This window comes from Psittacula echo, assembly GCF_963264785.1.
Source record: "Psittacula echo genome assembly, chromosome: 14".
Taxonomy (NCBI): Eukaryota; Metazoa; Chordata; class Aves; order Psittaciformes; family Psittacidae; genus Psittacula; species Psittacula echo.
In genome coordinates, this window is record NC_137750.1 from 6,907,093 (window position 1) to 6,924,003 (window position 16,911).

At 48.6% G+C, this 16,911-nt stretch overlaps 1 protein-coding gene across 1 annotated transcript in view; it reads left to right on the forward strand.

The window, feature by feature from the left end:
* Positions 1-15,586, forward strand: part of TMEM104 (transmembrane protein 104) — a 42,115-nt gene extending 26,529 nt beyond the window's left edge. Inside the window, exons 9-10 of the mRNA XM_080629444.1 lie at positions 2,126-2,219; positions 14,118-15,586. Coding sequence (XP_080485570.1) covers positions 2,126-2,219; positions 14,118-14,878 — 855 coding nt within the window. The 3' untranslated portion in view covers positions 14,879-15,586. The remainder of the gene's footprint in view (positions 1-2,125; positions 2,220-14,117) is intronic.
* Positions 15,587-16,911: the final 1,325 nt, after the last annotated feature.

Below are 16,911 nucleotides of genomic sequence, written 5' to 3' on the forward strand. Positions count from 1 at the left end.
TGTAGGAGACTCACGTTCTTCCAGCACCTAAGAACGCTTTTGATGCTTTTCAGCATCTAAGCCCCAAATCCACTTTAACACAGCTCTTTCCTCGCTGCTTAAGACAAATCCATGTTTCAGACCCAGCTGCTTTGGTGCTCAGTGATCTTGTGTCAATCCTCGCCATGATTTGAGATGCTGTTTTGCCAGTTGGTTCTGATGCATTCTCATTTGCAGAAGACACCTGTCCCTTAATCATCACCATCCTTCGTCTGTCTCTTTTTGTTTCGGCTCTTTCTGACGCATGAGCTATTAACGTGATTTGAAGGGAAGCTGTGTTGAGCAGGGTGTGTGTTGTGAGAGGATGTTGAGAGAGATTAGTCACAAGCTCAAGAATAATTTCCAGTAAGAGAGTTGGCATCTCCTTTGCTTTGCTCTGGGTCCTTGACCTACATCCCTCTTCAGTCCTTTGAGGTCTGTGCACCATTCAAGGATGGAGTAGCAGTCTTGGAAGGCTGGAGAGGGTAGCAGGAGAGTGGAGTTAAGCTCTGGTTTAGAAGGAAGGAGCAAGAGGGAGGAGAGTAAAAAGCTGGCTTGCTTCTGTGTAGCTCTGGAAGTGGTTTATCTGTTAAGCTCTTGCTCTTGCCAGTTGTGCATGTGGTGTTGTTTTCTGTTTGATTTCAGCATTTCCTCCAAGGACCCTCAGTTCTTCACAGATCTGAATTCCGTGCATGCTCTCTGTCCCTCTTTCCCCTGCCCTCCCCACCTCTACACCAAAAAGCCAACACTTGGTGTAAATGATGGCCTCAGATCAGAATATGTCCTCACTGAGCAACGTGTGAAACCAAGGGTTCTCTCCTCTGGCCCCCTTCTGGGTTTGCTTCGGTTGTCTGAGAATACTTGTGATGCGAGGCATTGCCAATTTGCCTTGCAGATATCCTGAAACTGTCTCAAAAAAGGTTTCTTGGGCTTGTACTAGGCTTAAAATAGCTTGGATTCTGTTCTGTGGCTGACTCTGTTGGGGTCGACAGAGACCTTGAGGCTCTGCTGCCTGCCCCTTTGCGTCCCAGTTCTTCCCTTCTGATGACACCTTTTCTTGAACTGCTTGAAGAAGTCATGGAAAAGAGCAATGTGTAAATATTAATGTTGAATATTTGTCTATAAAAATCCCTTCGAGATGCTCAACAAATCTATACTGTGTGTGCTGTGACTTTCTCAATACTGCTTGCTTACAGCTTTTGGATCTGTTAGTATATTGCTAGCCCCTGGCATCCCACCGATGACAGGCAGGGCTCTCTTCTCTAACACCCATTTTGTCTCCCTGTCACAAGTAGCTTCTCTCAGGTCACATTCAGACCTCAGTCAAGGTCTGTTACCTTCCTGCAGTAAAGCCTTTTCCCTTCTGACTGAAGCAAGTAGGGCTCAAGTGCTCGGTGCCTGGGCAGAGATGAACTTGCTAAGAAATGCTGCTCTCTTCATACACATCTAAGAGGGCAGTGAATAAAGGTCTGCCTCCATTGACAGTAGCTTTAATTTCCACACTGAGTGAAGTTTGTTCTTATGAGTATCTTTATTTTTCCCCTCACTTTGCACAGGTTTTCAGCTTCCAAGTCAACAGCTTAACTGTTATGCTGCAGCTTCCTGCTGTAAAACAAGCAACTCAGTGTGGGGAAGTCAATACCTTCCAGGCAGACCTGGCTCTATTGCTGTTGAGCTTGGGACAAGCTGCTCAGTCAATGTTAATGTGAGCCGTCTGGTCATGGCTATTGCTATTCAGACCTAAACTGAGCATGTACCCAGACAAAGAGGACTCAGTTTAATATTTAATGTTCCATAAGGCTGCACTGAGAGCTTTTACTGAAATGTATCAGTAAAGGAGTACTGGAGCAGTGATAGCAAGAGGCTGAGAGCCAAGAGGATCCTGTGCTCTACTCATGCCCAAGGCATGTTCTCCGATACCAAGCAGCTTGCTTGACCTGCTGTGTCTCAGCCAACTTAGCTGTAAAATTAAGCAGCAAAGCAAGGTTCATGACAAAGAGACGTGTCTGGAGGTGAACTTGGAAGGCAAGCTTTGTTTTAGTGGTAAATTCATCTTGCAAACAGAATTTCAGGGGTTTAACCTGTGTGTTTTCTGTTGTGCTTCCAGGCAGCATTCACTCTCCTCCTGGGTCCTTTCACCTTCTTCAATGTGCAGAAGACCAAGTACCTTCAAATCATGACATCCCTCATGAGATGGATAGGTGAGTCTTGGCCACCTCTTTACCACAGATAGAACCTGAGGCACCATAACAATGCAGGATATTCTTGTTTGGAAGCAAGCTCTCGTTAAAACAACCTCTTTGAGGATTGTCCTGATAAATCTTTGAAGAAAAGGATTTTTGTTCTAGGATGAAATTTCTGATTAAAACAAACCCAATCCAAATGTTCTCAATCGGATGTGAGCTGGTAGATGAAGTTTTAATCTGCTTTGTGTGAGAGGCAGAAGGGATTTGGAAGAGTCTCCATGATACCCACCAGTTGCTGTTCAGCAGCAAGTTTCTCATTCTCTCAGCATGTGTGCAACAGCCTTTGAAGAATCTTTGTTTGGATCTGAGGACAAAAAGCACTTCTGTCAGACTTTCCACCCTTAGTTATATCATCTGATTGCATGGTTGATTCCTGGGCCTTGCTTTAGTGTAGGATATCCTGCATTGGAAACCCCCAAACCAATATGTGTTGTCCTTGGGAACCTCCACTCTTGTAAGTTCTCTTCAGAATCATCCTGCCAAGAACTTCCGGGAAGACAGATAATTCACTTCATGAAATAAGGCATCACTACTTTTCTTGTTCCCCCTGTGCTTTTGCCATCCTGAGGTGCAGCTGCCCCACATCTGGCTTGTATGTGTACATACCCTTAAAGGCTGAGAGTGATGTGTGTGTTACAGAGGCCTATGTTGAGGTTTCTCTTGTCTTGTGTAAGCTGGACAGAGTAACTGATGTTCAGGGATAACAGGGAGCAGCATTTCTGCAGGTTAACAGTCTCCCGGTTCACAGGAATCAGCTCTGTTTATGCATATCACTGACCTGGAATAGGAGAAAAGCTGCTTCTCAGCCCAGTTCTCACCACACACACACTTGACCTGACTTCAGTTGGGTATCATCCCTTCTCTGTGAGTTCAGAGGCCTGTGACCCTGTTTGGAAGTGGCTGGCATTCACTGCAGAGGAAAAGCTCTGTTCTGGACAACATTTGAGATGGGGTTAAGCAGTTATTACCCAGGAAAATGAGGCTGGATTTTAAGCCCTCAAGTCTCAGATGCTGAACAGCTTGAGTTAACAAATCCTGACCTCAGATGGTGTGAAAAGCCTGAATGTCTGTTTATTCCTTTTGTTGTCTGAGCATAGGAAAGGTCAGAAAGCCCCAATGTTCTTCAAAGAAGGAGGTTAGCTCATTGAGGGCTATTAAAAGAGGGGTTTTGGCTTTGTTTTCTAACAAGGAGTAATCTCAGCTCAGCTCCCTGGCCTGTTTCCAGTCACCCTGCCTCCTCTTTCCTGGTAAAGACATCAGTCAGACCTCATCTTGTCTCTGTGACAACCTGATTTCTGCCTGATCTGCCATTGCTTTTCCTTTAGCCGGCGCCTTCCAGTATGAGGACTGCTAAACCTTGGCGTAAAGGCAGAACTGTTTCTCTTTTTCATCTCTTGATGTAGAGAGACAAAGGCAGTGTTTGGAGAAGTGTAGGGGAAATTCATGTTTTAGCCTGATTGATTCCTGCGTCAGCACACTGGGGAACAGCTGCCCCAGATAATGATATTTAATGACCCTGACAGCACCTTGGTGGCTACTTAGAGCAGCGGATTCCATATGTGTACAATGAGGGATAGATTTATTAGGGAAGACAATTTATCAAACAGCCACATGATGAAGGGAACAGGAACAAAGATCTTGCTGCACATTCCAGGCGAAGGATGGATCCCGTGCTGCAGGGATTTAGCAAGCTGGCTTCTCCCATGTCCTCACATCACTGATGTCCCCTCCTCCAAAAGCAGGGCTGTGAGTTAAACATGGATTGGCCTTTTCTTGGTGTTTAGAGAGCTTAGATGCTAAAGAACAGTCTTAGATGGTGTTTTGTGGGCTCCTTCTTGTGCCTGAAAGCCAATGGCAAGATGTGGACTCTCTGTCTTACTGTGGGGTTTAATTCATCTTCCTTTAGTTACTTTTAGGGCTGAAGGTGGACCTTCCTCAAAGCTCTCTGAGCAGCAGAGCTGAACACTGGAGCTGTCAGCCTATGTGCTTGCTGTGCTGGGTAACAACTGCCCACACTGACAGTGGCTTATCCAGCTTACCTGTGCCCACTGGCCTGGTGTGGATGGGAGGCTGACACACATTTTGCATCATGATTTGAAAGAATCCAGTCTTCTTGAGCTGGGAGGTCAGAGCAGGCTTTGCGATGTGCCTGTTGCAGGACCCACTGTACATGCTTTTCCCCAGCCTGATGAAAGAAAAGCCCCTGGATTTCAGAGCAGCAGTGGCTGATGTAAAGCTGCACTGCCCCAGGTAGAGCAGTGATTCAAATGACAGTGGCTGAGAGGATGGTTCTTGGCAGCAGGGAGAGCTAGCTGTGTGTGAAGGTCATTTCTGCTGGTGTTTGTAACAGTGTCAGCCTTGCCTTTGTAAGTTGCTTTCCGTCTTTCTCCTGATCTAAGTGATAATCAAATGTCACTAGCCTTGTCCAGAGCCTTGTGCTCATCACAAGCAGCACATCAGCTAACAAAGCCTACGGTTTCTTTCCACACTTCATGGACAAGAAAAATGTCATTCTGCCTGTGAAAAATACAGTCTTAAACATTGGGATCTGAACTGGGAAATAAAACCAGGCCAGTTCAAAGAACACGGAGATGCAGCAGTGAATCAGCCCTTCATCTGGCTGTGGGTTTCCTCCCAGGGTAAGGGACTAGCTGAAGTCTCTAAAGGGGGGAAGCTGAAGTCTCTAAAGGGAGGAAGCTGAAGTCTCTTAAGGGAGGAAGCTGAAGGAGGAGTTTGCAAGCCCAAGTGCCACACTGCTGCAGAGCCCAGACAGATGGGCTCTTGTACATGGAAAGCTCATCTGGAAACAAGGCTGGCATGGTGAGGCTCTTCCCTGTCAGGACTCATAGGAGCACAGAGGGTGGATCTGTGTCTCCAGGTGGAGTGGGGCTGATGGCAGACAGAGGGCTTCCACAGGCATCGAGCTGTTGGCAGTCTTGTGCAGAGCAGCAGCTTACACACTTGGCTGCAGAACTGATTGCAACCTCGCATGGGTGAGTGCCAGTGGTTAAATTCGGTGCAGCAGTCCCTGCTTAACTGCTGGCTTCATCCATGCTTAGAGATCTCTGTTCTCTCTGTGTAAAGGTTTGCCTACAGAAGCTCTCATCCCCTTCCCAACTGCAAACAGCAACTCAGGCTGCTTTGAAAGCCCTGTTCTGTCTGAGCTGCCTTGAGAGACTGAGCACAGCACCTGACAGGTGTGACAGGGAGCCTGTCTGCTGTGCTTCCCTGGAGAAAGGGCTAGCTGGGAAGAACCACTTGGTTTAAATCCTGGTAATGGTGAAGCCTTGATTTAAGTTAGGGATAAAATGTTGTTGGCTCCCCCAGCTCTTGAGCACTGCTATTAAGAGCAGAGACAGGGTCCAGACTGGTTGACCAGGTAAGTATGAATTAGGGGTAAGGAGGATGTATTTCATTTCTTTCTTTCCTTTCCTTCCTTTCCTTCCTTTCCCAGTCCTTTTTTACTAGCTTTGGAGCCTGTTTCTAGGTCTCTTACAAGGTTCTTGGAATAGGGCATCTCCTGCAGGAGACTAAACCATCTAAGCCATCCATAAATTAGAGCTGTTGGTATGTTCAATTTTCATTGTTTGGACTTCAGGCTCTTTTTTTCCTGGAGGATTTAAATCTGTGGTAGCAATGGATTGCTCCCTAAAGAGACTTGAATGTCTAGCTGGGGTTTTATCCCTCCTTTTCCCAGTCCTGATCCAAGTGGGTGGTGTTGGGGGTGAGGTGCTGGAGGCAGAGCACAGCAAAAGGGACTGAGTCTGATGCACTTCTCAAAGCAGAGAGGACACAGCCCCACCTCTTTATTATTGGATAATATGGGATAACAACTGACTAGCAGCCTCATGGGAAAGGATATGGATTAGGAAAGATAACAGAAGGACAGGGCTTGGTGGAGCTCAGCAGCAAACATTGGGCTATTGTGTATTAAGCAGCTAACCCGATTAATTGCAGCCTGTTACAGCCCGAGATGTCCAGCTCTATAGGTGAGGACTGTTGGCTTTAAAGACACTGGTAGCATGATTATCACTGCTGTTATTGAATAGCCTCTGGCAAATGTTCCCAGACAGCTCCCATGTGGGCCATGAGCTCTGTGTGCTGCTCTTGATGCTGTATTGTAGTTATTAGAAAGTATTGTATTTTAATAAAGAGACATTTTACTGAGGAAACTCCTGGGTTTGGTTGCTCGAAGCTCCGTTCTCTGTGTAGTACAATCAGATCATACCACAGCTATTCAAGTAACTGCAGCCCTCGAGACAGAGCATTTCCAACCCTCTGATCTCACAATTATATGCCCAGAAATAAAACCTTTCCCCTGGTCAGTAGAATGGAGGGGAAAAGCACAAGAATAGCCAGGAAGCCCTGTGTTAAGCTCTTTTTGTCTCCTTCCCATCTCCTTCCAGGATACATGGTAGAAGGCTTCTAGGGAAGAAACTAGGAAAGGGCTCTCCAGAGCACGCTGCTGGGGCTGACTTTCCTCATCTACTGATTTCTCTGATAGTTCTGCTTTCTCCACCAGAATCCTGCTTTTTACAGGCTCCCCAACACCTCTCTGCAGAGAACTGGTCTTGGACCATCTCCTTTTGTGAGAAGGTTTCAGCTGCTGTAGTAACTATCACTGCCATCCTTAGGCTTCATCAGTTGAATTCAGTCCAGAAACCTGGATCACGCAGCTTCATCCTTTCAGCTGCAGAGACTGAGAATTAGAGAGGAGACTGATACAGGAGGGGGTAAGCGTTACCTGAAGTCCTGTGTATCCAGGCTTCTGCCATCTGCAGTGTCCACAGTCCTCAAGGTGGCCTCTTTCCTGCATCAGAAATGAAACAAACCCCTTAAGGAGGGACCAGTTTGATCTCTGCCCCTTCCCTTTCACAGAGAAGTGCATACAGGAGAGGCAAGGACAAGGGAACTGGACTGTAAATCAGGACACTGTTGCATGTTCATTCCAACGAGCTTCTTCAACAAAGTTAACTTCGTGTTCTTGCATCCCTTTCGGAGCAGAGAAAGCTGCTGCTTGAGCCCAGGGTAAATAATTCACTACGAGAAGTGAATATATTTATGAAGAGTTGGATAAAAGGCTGTGCTTCTGTCATGCCAGCTTTCAGACTTACAGGCTGAGGAGCTCATCTCAGTGCTGTTTGCGAGGGGCAGTGGGGTGAAGCAGTGCCTATGTGAGTGAAAGAGCCTTTAGTAGCTTCAGGTGCAGGTGGAGAGTGATGCACGGTGCTGGACTGAGATCCTGCCTTGAGGAGCTGATGTTCCTGAAAAGAGCATTTTATCCAGGCAGTAGGAGACAAACTAATGGGTCTGAGAGCTGGAGAAGGGGAGCTGAAAATGTAAGGACACATTCAGCCCTGCAGAGGGGTCCTGGTGATGGTGCTCGCACTGATTTTCAGAGTAGGTCTGTGGCATGCAAGAGTGTGTGTTGTTGGAACAAGGTGATGATGACTTTGCTGGGTAGGTCCCAAAGCAGGATAGGGAAGGTAGTAGATTTGATGGGACATGGATGCTTTGCACCCAATGCTTTCCAAAGCATGATGTGACACCACAGTGTGTGCTGTTCCCTTTGTGCAGAAGGGTAAATTCTCACATGGACGGAGAAGTGACTGTCAAAGCTAATAGACCAAGTCAGCAGCAGAGCTCGGAGCCGAGTCCCCATTGCAGAGGCTTTCTGGTGCTTCTGCCAAAGGTGACTGGAGGAGAGAGGACAGTAAACTACACGGGTAATTTTCTATCAGAAGCAAACGCTCCTCGCTGGCTGCTCTTCCCTTCCCATATGTTGAGATAAAGCACTCGTGATAAACACCAGAGCAGAGCCGTTTATCTCCCTGTGAACTGTTGCTGTGTGCAGATGTCTGTGGAGACCAGCTGATGTGGGTCAGCTCCACTGGTTCCACGGCAGGACTTGTTATCACAGTAGGGGAAGCTACTTGGTGATGGGGTAGCAAACCCTGCCTCAGCGATGAAGAAAAGCAGGGAAATGATGCCTTTACAGCAGAGAAGCCCTTCTGAACCGCTTCTGACAGCCAAAATGTCCTGGTGGTACTTAATAAAAGTTTCCTTTTGTGAAGGAAACCGGCCCTGCCTGGCCTGAGGCCATTGCAGCAATGGTGTCTGAGAGGGCTGCAGCAGGAGCAAGCCAAACCTGGCAAAGGGACTGGAGGCTTTTTCTTGCCTTCTTGGTAAATTGCATCACACTCCTGTGATCTTAACGTGTCCAACACGTGGCTCTGTTTCCCCTGTATGAGAAACAGTCCCCTGCTGTCTAGAGCCTGCTTTGGGGCAGGGAGGGTAACACTGTGCCTGCAAGTCCCTGCTCTCCGTTAGAGGAAGCAGTCACACTGATGTCCCACTCATACCTTTATTCTGGGAAGTAAGTTCCCTCCTCTTCTCCTTCTGACTTCTCTCTCCAGGGAATTGCTGTCTTGTATGAACATATCCATCTTGCTTCCCCGCAGTCTGTGCACTCATAAATCCTTCATCTTCCTCGAGACCGTGTTTTAGGCCCTGTCATTGCCGAATCTCCAGCTCCCACATCTGAGGGAGCAAACCTGGTTTTCATTTTACCTCTTTTACTGCTGTTTCATGTAGAAACCTCCTCTAAAGGTTGTGGAAATTCATCAGCTGCTACTCTGGAGTTTACAGAGAGCTGGAGGTCATGAAGAAGTGACAGGATTTAGCTTATGCAGGAGGAACTGGGAAAATGAGCTTTAAATTTAAGAATCAATGTCTTCATTTCCTCTACCTTGTTTTGCCAGCATTGTGAAATCCAGCTGCGCTCTAGTATTTCAAATGCCACAACATCCATAATGCCTGGCAGCAGCAGAATTGGAGTGGGATCTTAAACTTGCCCAAAACACTGATGGAAGTGTTGGATAGAGATGCAGAAGGTAGGACTGTCTTGACATGATGTTGTGCTGAAGCGTGTACAGAGCAGATGCCCTCCTTTCATGCCTCCTCTCCTGAAAGAGCTGCCTAACATTAAACTAAATGAGATCTGTTCCTCTGTTTAAGAGTATTTTGGCTTGATGGAGAATCGGAATCAAGTTTAAGGTAGGGGGAGATCTTCCTATTTCTAAAGAGAATGGGCTTAGGAAGCTCATGAAAACCTCCTCCCTGGGATCCATCATGCCACCTAATGTATGAAGCGAGAAGCAAGTGGCATGTGTTGTGAAGGGGTGATTCATTATCATTATTTCCTGGCACGCTGATGCTCTGCTTCAACAAGGAAGCTCTGTCACAGAGTCAGGCACGGTGACGGATTGCGCTGCCATGGCCGTGTCAGCAGCACAGCCCACTGCTTAAACAAATGCCTGTGGATGGGGGTAGGGAGCAGGCAGGCTTGAGCTGCTCTGCTGATACAGCATGGTGTGGTGCTCACCACTGCCTCTCCAGCCCTGGGGATGTTCTCACCAGTTGTGCCTTGTGGAAGGAAGAATGAGTAGGGACCGAGTTGCAGAAGATGTGTTGCAATTCCTCTGTCTTTACTTTCTGTCTCTTAACATACAAGGTGCTTGTCATGTAACCTTTGTTCTGTTTTCTTCCATAAGTCTTTTACTCATCCCTAGTTCATGTCTCCCCCAATGCTTTCTAGAGCCATTAAAACCATCCTTGTTTTAACTGGGAGCAATGCTTTGAAGGTTGAAGTTCACTGGTGAACCTGGGAGGCAACATCTGTCTTTGATAATAGAGACGTTATCCAATGCCACAGTCCTGCAGAACCTCATTTCTGAGCTCATTTTCCCCTTGCCAAGCCACCTCTTTCCAGGTTCCTCCCTGTTTCCTACTGTGGCTCAGTTCAGGATCTCCATTATTTTCCACATGCCAACAGAGAGACTGAAGTGGGGCACCAAGTCAAGCATCCCAAAACCATAGTGCCTTGCCAGGGATGCAAGGGAAGGTTAAGCCAGGAATTCATTCTGAGCATCAGTTCTTCCAGGAACTTATCATGATTGGGGAAAATAATGTGTTCTAGCCTTGGGCGTCTCCCTTTCCTTGCAATAGCCTTTCTGCAGAGAGATGAAGTTCAGGTATAGACCAGCATTTTCTTATTTGCAAAGGTGTTTGCTCTGACTCTGCAAAACAATAGTTAATCTTAGAATGGCTAAATGATCTCCAGTGCTCTTCTGCAGCCTTATTATGCTTCTATCAAAGTTCACCAAAATGTATTCTTTAATATCCCCAGGCTCCCATATTTCCCAAGGTGTTCTTATTAGGATGTGTGCTCATCCATATTCATCCTTTTTCCACCTGCAAGAGCCAGAGCAGAGCTGCCTTATCTCTGAATCAACATCTCCTGAGTCAAGCAGGACAGACAACTGCACTGTCAGTGAGAAGAGCCAGTGTTTGCTCCTTAAAGAGTGACAAGAGAGGTCTGTAGGTGATGAGCTTCATCACAGCATTTCCTTTATGGCGATACCCCTCTCTATTTTCTTTCCAGTCTCACATCCTTCAGTAAAAATGATGCTCAGACATCTAGAGGAGAGATGATGGGACCAGCAGTGTCCTCTGTGCCTCGTTGACTGCCAAGCCCATCTGTGGTGTGTGGGTTTGGAGTGGGTCTGACACTGGTGAAAAATTAGGAGCAGCAAAACCTTCGACTGTTTTTAAGCACTTGTATAAGGGTTTAAAGGTATAAATAAAGGTTTTAAACAAAGTTTTCATGTAACTTACTAACGATCCATGGTAGCAGTGTTGTCCACCTTGCTTTATACCTATTGGTCATGGTATCTGAAGGTGTTTCATCCCTGAGCATCTTGCTTATATCCTGCCATGTGTGTAGAGGAGCAGATCAAGGCTTATTTTATGATCCCATGTCTGACTTCACCAGGGTCCTTGTGATGCAGGAAAGCTGTGGGCCGGCCAGTGTGGCAACTGGAAGTGACTTGAAATAGCATGGTGGGACTCTGCCTTCAGCCTGCTGTCCCAGGTAGAGGAGGATGGGAGCAGGAGCTTTGTGTGTGCCTGAGGATCCTGCGCTGCCTCTTGTCTGCCCAAAGCTGCCTGTCAGTCAGCATCTGTCATCTTCTTCTCATCTTGATTTATCACCTGGCATAACCAGGTTTCAGAATTTCACTTTGGGGCTTGTCTCTTCCCAGGGACAGGCAGATAAATCTGGCATGCAAATATCTCAGCTCTTTGGTTCCCTGTTGCAGGGAGTGAGAGAAAACACAACCATTGGGGCAGGGCTCCTGTTGTCTCCTCTGAGGCTGGAATTGAGCAGGGGAGGATTCCAGTTTACCCAACACCACGCATCTCAAGGCTCATGCAGAACACCAGGGCAGGGGGAGCACAGCCTTGTTGGAAACAGTGCTAGTTTCAATCTTAGTATTCATAGAATCAAAATGGTTTGGGTTGGAAGGGACCTTAAAGCTCATCCAGTTCCACCCCCTGCCATAGGCAGGGGCACTTGCAGCTAGATTGGATCCTCACACATTGTAACTTTAATACATTTAATTTCTGAAAGAAACATTTAAGGAAAAGGTTATGAATTCCAGCTGCTTCCATAGGAGTTCTGTTCTCTCAGTGCTCCCTGTCAGAGAGAGCAGAGGAGAGCCTATGTCTCTAACCGAGGAGATGCTCAGAGGATGGGGTGCCAGCCTGCATGTTCCCCTGCACTGGTCCTGTTAGTGCTGCTGTGGAAAGCAGGGCTTTGAGCCAGTGGTGAGTCTGGGAAATGGAAATAGGTGACTCCTCTGCTGAGCAGAGGAGTTGGAGATTTACTGTGTGCAGGGTAAGAGGTGCAAGGTTCTGCAGTTACACCTCGTTCAGGTACAGGACCAGCTTGGGATTGGGCTGCAGAGGACGACCACGTCTCCCAAGTGGGAAGGAAAGGAATGGTCTCATTGTTTCATCTCATATTTCCAAAGCTGGTTTTCTGATTGCTCCAGGCACCTTCTCCTCTTCCTTGTAGCCTTTGCAGCCCCAGGGAGTGCAGCCAATGTCACATCACCTGGAGCACAGCTCTTCCCAGCTGTTTTGCTGTAACACATATGCTGGTAAGCATCTCCCCTCCAGGGAGCAACAGAGGAGGCACAACAACTGTACCTGTGCTCACTGTGCCCCTCACTTGCTGGCTTGAGTGAAGGCGAGGGGAACTGCACAGCCCCAGAGCAATGAGCTGATGTTTTCCATAGCCCTCTGTGACTGCTCTTGGGGAAGTAAATAGAGCCCAGCACTCCCAAAGTGGCTTGGCCCTTGTGGTGACACAAAGGAATGGATGTATTGTCATCAGCCCAGTGCTGGTGGAGAGCTGTTAGACTTGCCCTGTCATTGAGGACAGTTGGAAGTGAGAGGTTTCCTGAGGCAGCATGAGATGAAATGCAGAGTGTGGCTCAGCACAGAGCTGGTGCTTGCTATGGGAAGGAAAGGATTGCTGTGCGATGAGAAACAGGGTTTTGGAGAGTGCTGGGAGGCGATGTTCAGTTTGGGTTAATCTGGTCTCACTGGAGACAGAAGAAACAGCATTTGTACACTGGTCTGGAACTATCTTCCCTAGCCCTGTCCCTGGCAGGGTCTCCCATCTCCATCCGGCTGTGTCAGGCGGAGCAGCGCTTGGCACAGAGCAAGCCAGTGTCCTGGTCAGTCCATGGCCAGGCTCACAGTGCCGGTGGTCACCCTCCTGGGGGCTCTGTGCTGCTCTATTTAATTCCTCTGTATTGATGTTTATGACATTAAAGTTGCCCGTAGAAGGAGTCATCTCAGCATTTTGCTGTTCTTTTTGTTACCTGATAATTCACTGCTCTGCTCTGATGCCTCAAACCAGCGCAGGAGACAGCTCTGTGCAAGCTGCAGTGGCCCATCCATTGCCAGCACCAGGCTGTAAATTTTGCTGCTTGCTGCTCTGCCAGGTAGGGTTTATTCCCCCGTTCCTGTTAGCTCCAGCAGCTGATGATCATCTTGCCCAGGTTGATGTGATTTCTATGACACCAGAATTAGTTTTCTGCTGGTTTTATGTGCCATGGTAGGAATAACAGGCGAGCAATAACTGCTGCTGGCTTAAATTGCCACCAGCAGAGTAAATAAGGGCGTTAGACCAATCTCCTTGATTCCTTTTTGTCCACAGCACATTGCTTTTCTGTGATAAGCTTTGTAAAACATCGTTAGGCTTTTCCCTGACACAAGTGAGGGGTAGACTTGGTGCCTTAGAAGTGATGAATTTTAATCGCAGTCTTTCAGTGCTGCTTTAGTCCCTTCCAGACTGGCTTCTGCACCCTGGGATTAACTACAGACAGCCTGTTCCTCCTGCCTGGGAAATGGCTGGCTGGTTCTTGCTCTATCAAGCCTGACACATCATAGGGACAAGCAAAGCTTGGTGATAGCTGCTGCTCCTTTGCATCGACCTCTGTACATAGGTGAGGGCTTGGAAGCATTAGTCCAGTTGCAGATGTTAAAGAGTATTACTGGGGTTGACTGCAGCCAGCTTTAATATTTTCCTCCTTTAGAGGTCAAAGCTCAGACATCTCTAAGCCATTTTCAAATGATGATATTTAGCCATAGTGTGTTGGCAGAAGCATCCATGGACCGAGATCCGTGAGGGTGATGGACTTGTTAGCATCCGATTTCCAGAGTCCAGAGCAACTTTTTGCTATCCAGGTGGGAAGGTGAGCCCCTGTGGGAAGAAGACTGGAAGGAGATGCCTGCCAAAGGCCCATTCCCCTATCTGCTGACTAGCACTGAAAGCAAGTGGTCATTAATTCCCATGTACCTTGGCTTTGATGTACCACCTTCTTCAGAGATAAGGAGATGCTCTTGTGGAGCAGGAGACAGAGCTGGTGCCAGTGCTGGTGGGAGGAGGGTCATGGGGAGTGCAAACCCGGGCTTGACCTCAAACCTTCTCTCTCCCTCCAGCTTTCATCCTCATGATTATTCTGGCTCTCATCCGCATCAGCAGAGGCCAAGCTGAAGGTCACCCATCCATGGCCCAGCTCTCAGGCATCCGCAATCTCTTTGGGGTGTGCGTCTACTCCTTCATGTGCCAGCACTCTCTGCCATCCCTCATCACCCCCATCTCCAAGAAGAAGCATGTCAACAAGCTCGTGCTGCTCGATTACATCCTGATCCTGGCTTTCTACAGCCTCCTGTCGTTCACTGCCATTTACTGCTTCCGCAATGACACCCTCATGGACATGTACACGCTCAATTTCACCAACTGTGAGATCATCAACGTTGCCTTCATTCGCTACTTCCTGGGCCTCTTCCCAGTCTTCACCATCAGCACCAACTTCCCCATCATCGCAGTGACCCTGCGCAACAACTGGAAGACTCTTTTCCACAGGGAAGGGGGGACCTACCCATGGGTGGTGGATAGGATTGTCTTTCCTGCCATCACGCTCATTCCCCCAGTGCTGGTGGCTTTCTGCACCCACGATCTGGAGTCCTTGGTGGGGATCACAGGAGCTTATGCTGGGAATGGGATCCAGTACCTCATTCCGGCTTTCCTCGCGTACTGCAGTCGCAAGGACACGCAGCTGGTCTTTGGCAGTGGGACAGTTAACAAACACCTCTCCCCTTTCCGACACACCTTCTGGATTGTGTTTGTGCTCATATGGGGCTTCTCTTGCTTTGTGTTTGTGACTGCAAACATTGTCCTGAGCGAGTCCAAACTCTGATGTGGGGATAGCAGCACGCTCCCTCCCCAGCTCCAGAGACATTTCAGCTCCCCCTCTGCAGCTGTGGAATGGGGGAGAGGCATCATGAAGGGAAGTTTCCAGGCTGTGGGCTTGGTGACAAGGGTTAGTTAGCCCTGAACACAGAGTCTCTCCACTCCATTTGGAGTGGGGATGGGGTGGACTCAGCCTTGTTACAGTCCTGGTTCTCACACCCTGCTGTTCAACGCTGTGGGGCTGAGCCCTTGGCAGCCTGCACCATTAACCAGTGTCCAGCCAGTTCTGCCTTCAGCTCTGTTGGAGCATCACTGTTGGAGCTCTCTGTGTGCTGCCGGTCTCGGCACACGGGAGAGCAGTCAGCCTTGGCTGCTCACTGCACCAATCAGCTCAATGTCCCTTCTCCCAAAGGCATGGATGTGCTGGGCAGAATCCGGCAGGAGTTTGGGAGAGCGGAGTCTCTTCTTTCAAACCAACCTCCTGTGCCAGTTGAGGAGAGAAGTGAGGGTGGGAGGAGATCTAATTCAGAAGGAAGTAATTGTTGTGTTCTGTTATATTTTCTTTTCCTAGAGGCATTAACCTGTTTGTGCACCATGGATTGCTGGGGTCTGGGATCTCTTGCTGGTTTCCCAAGCCCAGGAGTTTACATTCACACTTCTTACCGTGTTCTCCGCTGTGGCAGCCCCAGTTGGACCCCAGAGCGATGCCCCTACATGCAGGGATGCAGCTTTTCCTCCCTGGAGAGGAAACTGCAGCCTTGCTTCCCTCAGCTCCTGCATGCAGACCCCTTGCACGGAGCTGGTAGGACCAGCCAGCCCCTGCCTCCAGTAGCCAGTATTCCTGCGGGCTGGAATTCCTGTGGCTAATTTTCCAGTCTGGACACGTGTGAGGCCTGCAGGGGCTCTGGCTGTGCACACTGATGCGTTTCCAGCCTCCTGTGCTGGGTAATTAGCCTTGAAACAAGGTGGGTGTTAACTCAAGGGAATGGGCTGGTGCCAGGAGGCAGCGGCCATGCCTCCAGCCTGCAGGAGCACAGATCCCAGGTGCTGAAACCCTGCTGGAACTGGGCTTGAATCCCTTTTCTTCTCCTTCTGCACAGGGCTAAGGTGGGCTTTGGGCTGGTCCTGCTCAGCTTCTCTGGGAACTGGGCTGCCTGTTACCTATGGCAGCCAGTGCTTTAGGTGAATCTCTGCTGTTAAGTCACTTACAACAGCACACAGTGACACAGCCCTGGATGCTGTGCTCAAGGCCCTTGGGCAAAGATCTTTGGGCTTTCCTAACAAAAGGAAGAACTTCAAAAGAAGTTTCCACCTGAAATACTTTCAGCCCCCCCGCCCTTATTAAAGCAGGTTCAAAGCCAGGTGCGTGTCACTTACGTTAGATCCTCTTGCCCTCTGCACTTGCTGCAGTATTAAGTGTCTCCACTCGCTAAAGCAAGCTTTGAACTGCAGCTCTTTTTAATCAAGCTCTGTTTTCAAGTAGGACTTTCTGGTTTCCATATGACCTGAAGTGCTCCTCCTGCGGGAATATGCAAGTACCTGGAGCTGTATAAAAACACTTCATGGCTTTTAAAGCAAAACCCTGCACCTCTTGAGCCTGAGCACCGCCACTGTGTCCTTGCTGAGCTGCTTGGAGAGGATCCGGGGGGACTGTTTGCCTCCTCTCCAGCTTGATCCTAAGCGTTGGCATAGACTTTAAACATCCCCAAGTGCTTCGGGGAAGCTGCTGGGGCATCTTCAGTGCCAAATGAACAAGTTATTTCCAGGTAGCTGGTGGTGGTGTCTCAGGAAGAGGGAGGCTGGAGGACAGAGATCCATGGGGCAGCATTGCTGGGAGCCACCTGCCAGGCAGCTGAGAGGAATTTAATGCTGATGAAATGAGCCTTTGGAGAGCTGGAGAGGCTGCAGGGGGGTGCTGTGCACAAGGGCACAGATGTGGGTGATGGGGGGGGGGGCTGAGGCTTTGTGAGGCACTTGGCTCTGCCTCCATCCCTGCAAGCGCCCATTGCAATCTCTTCCCTCCACATTTCATTGCCAGCC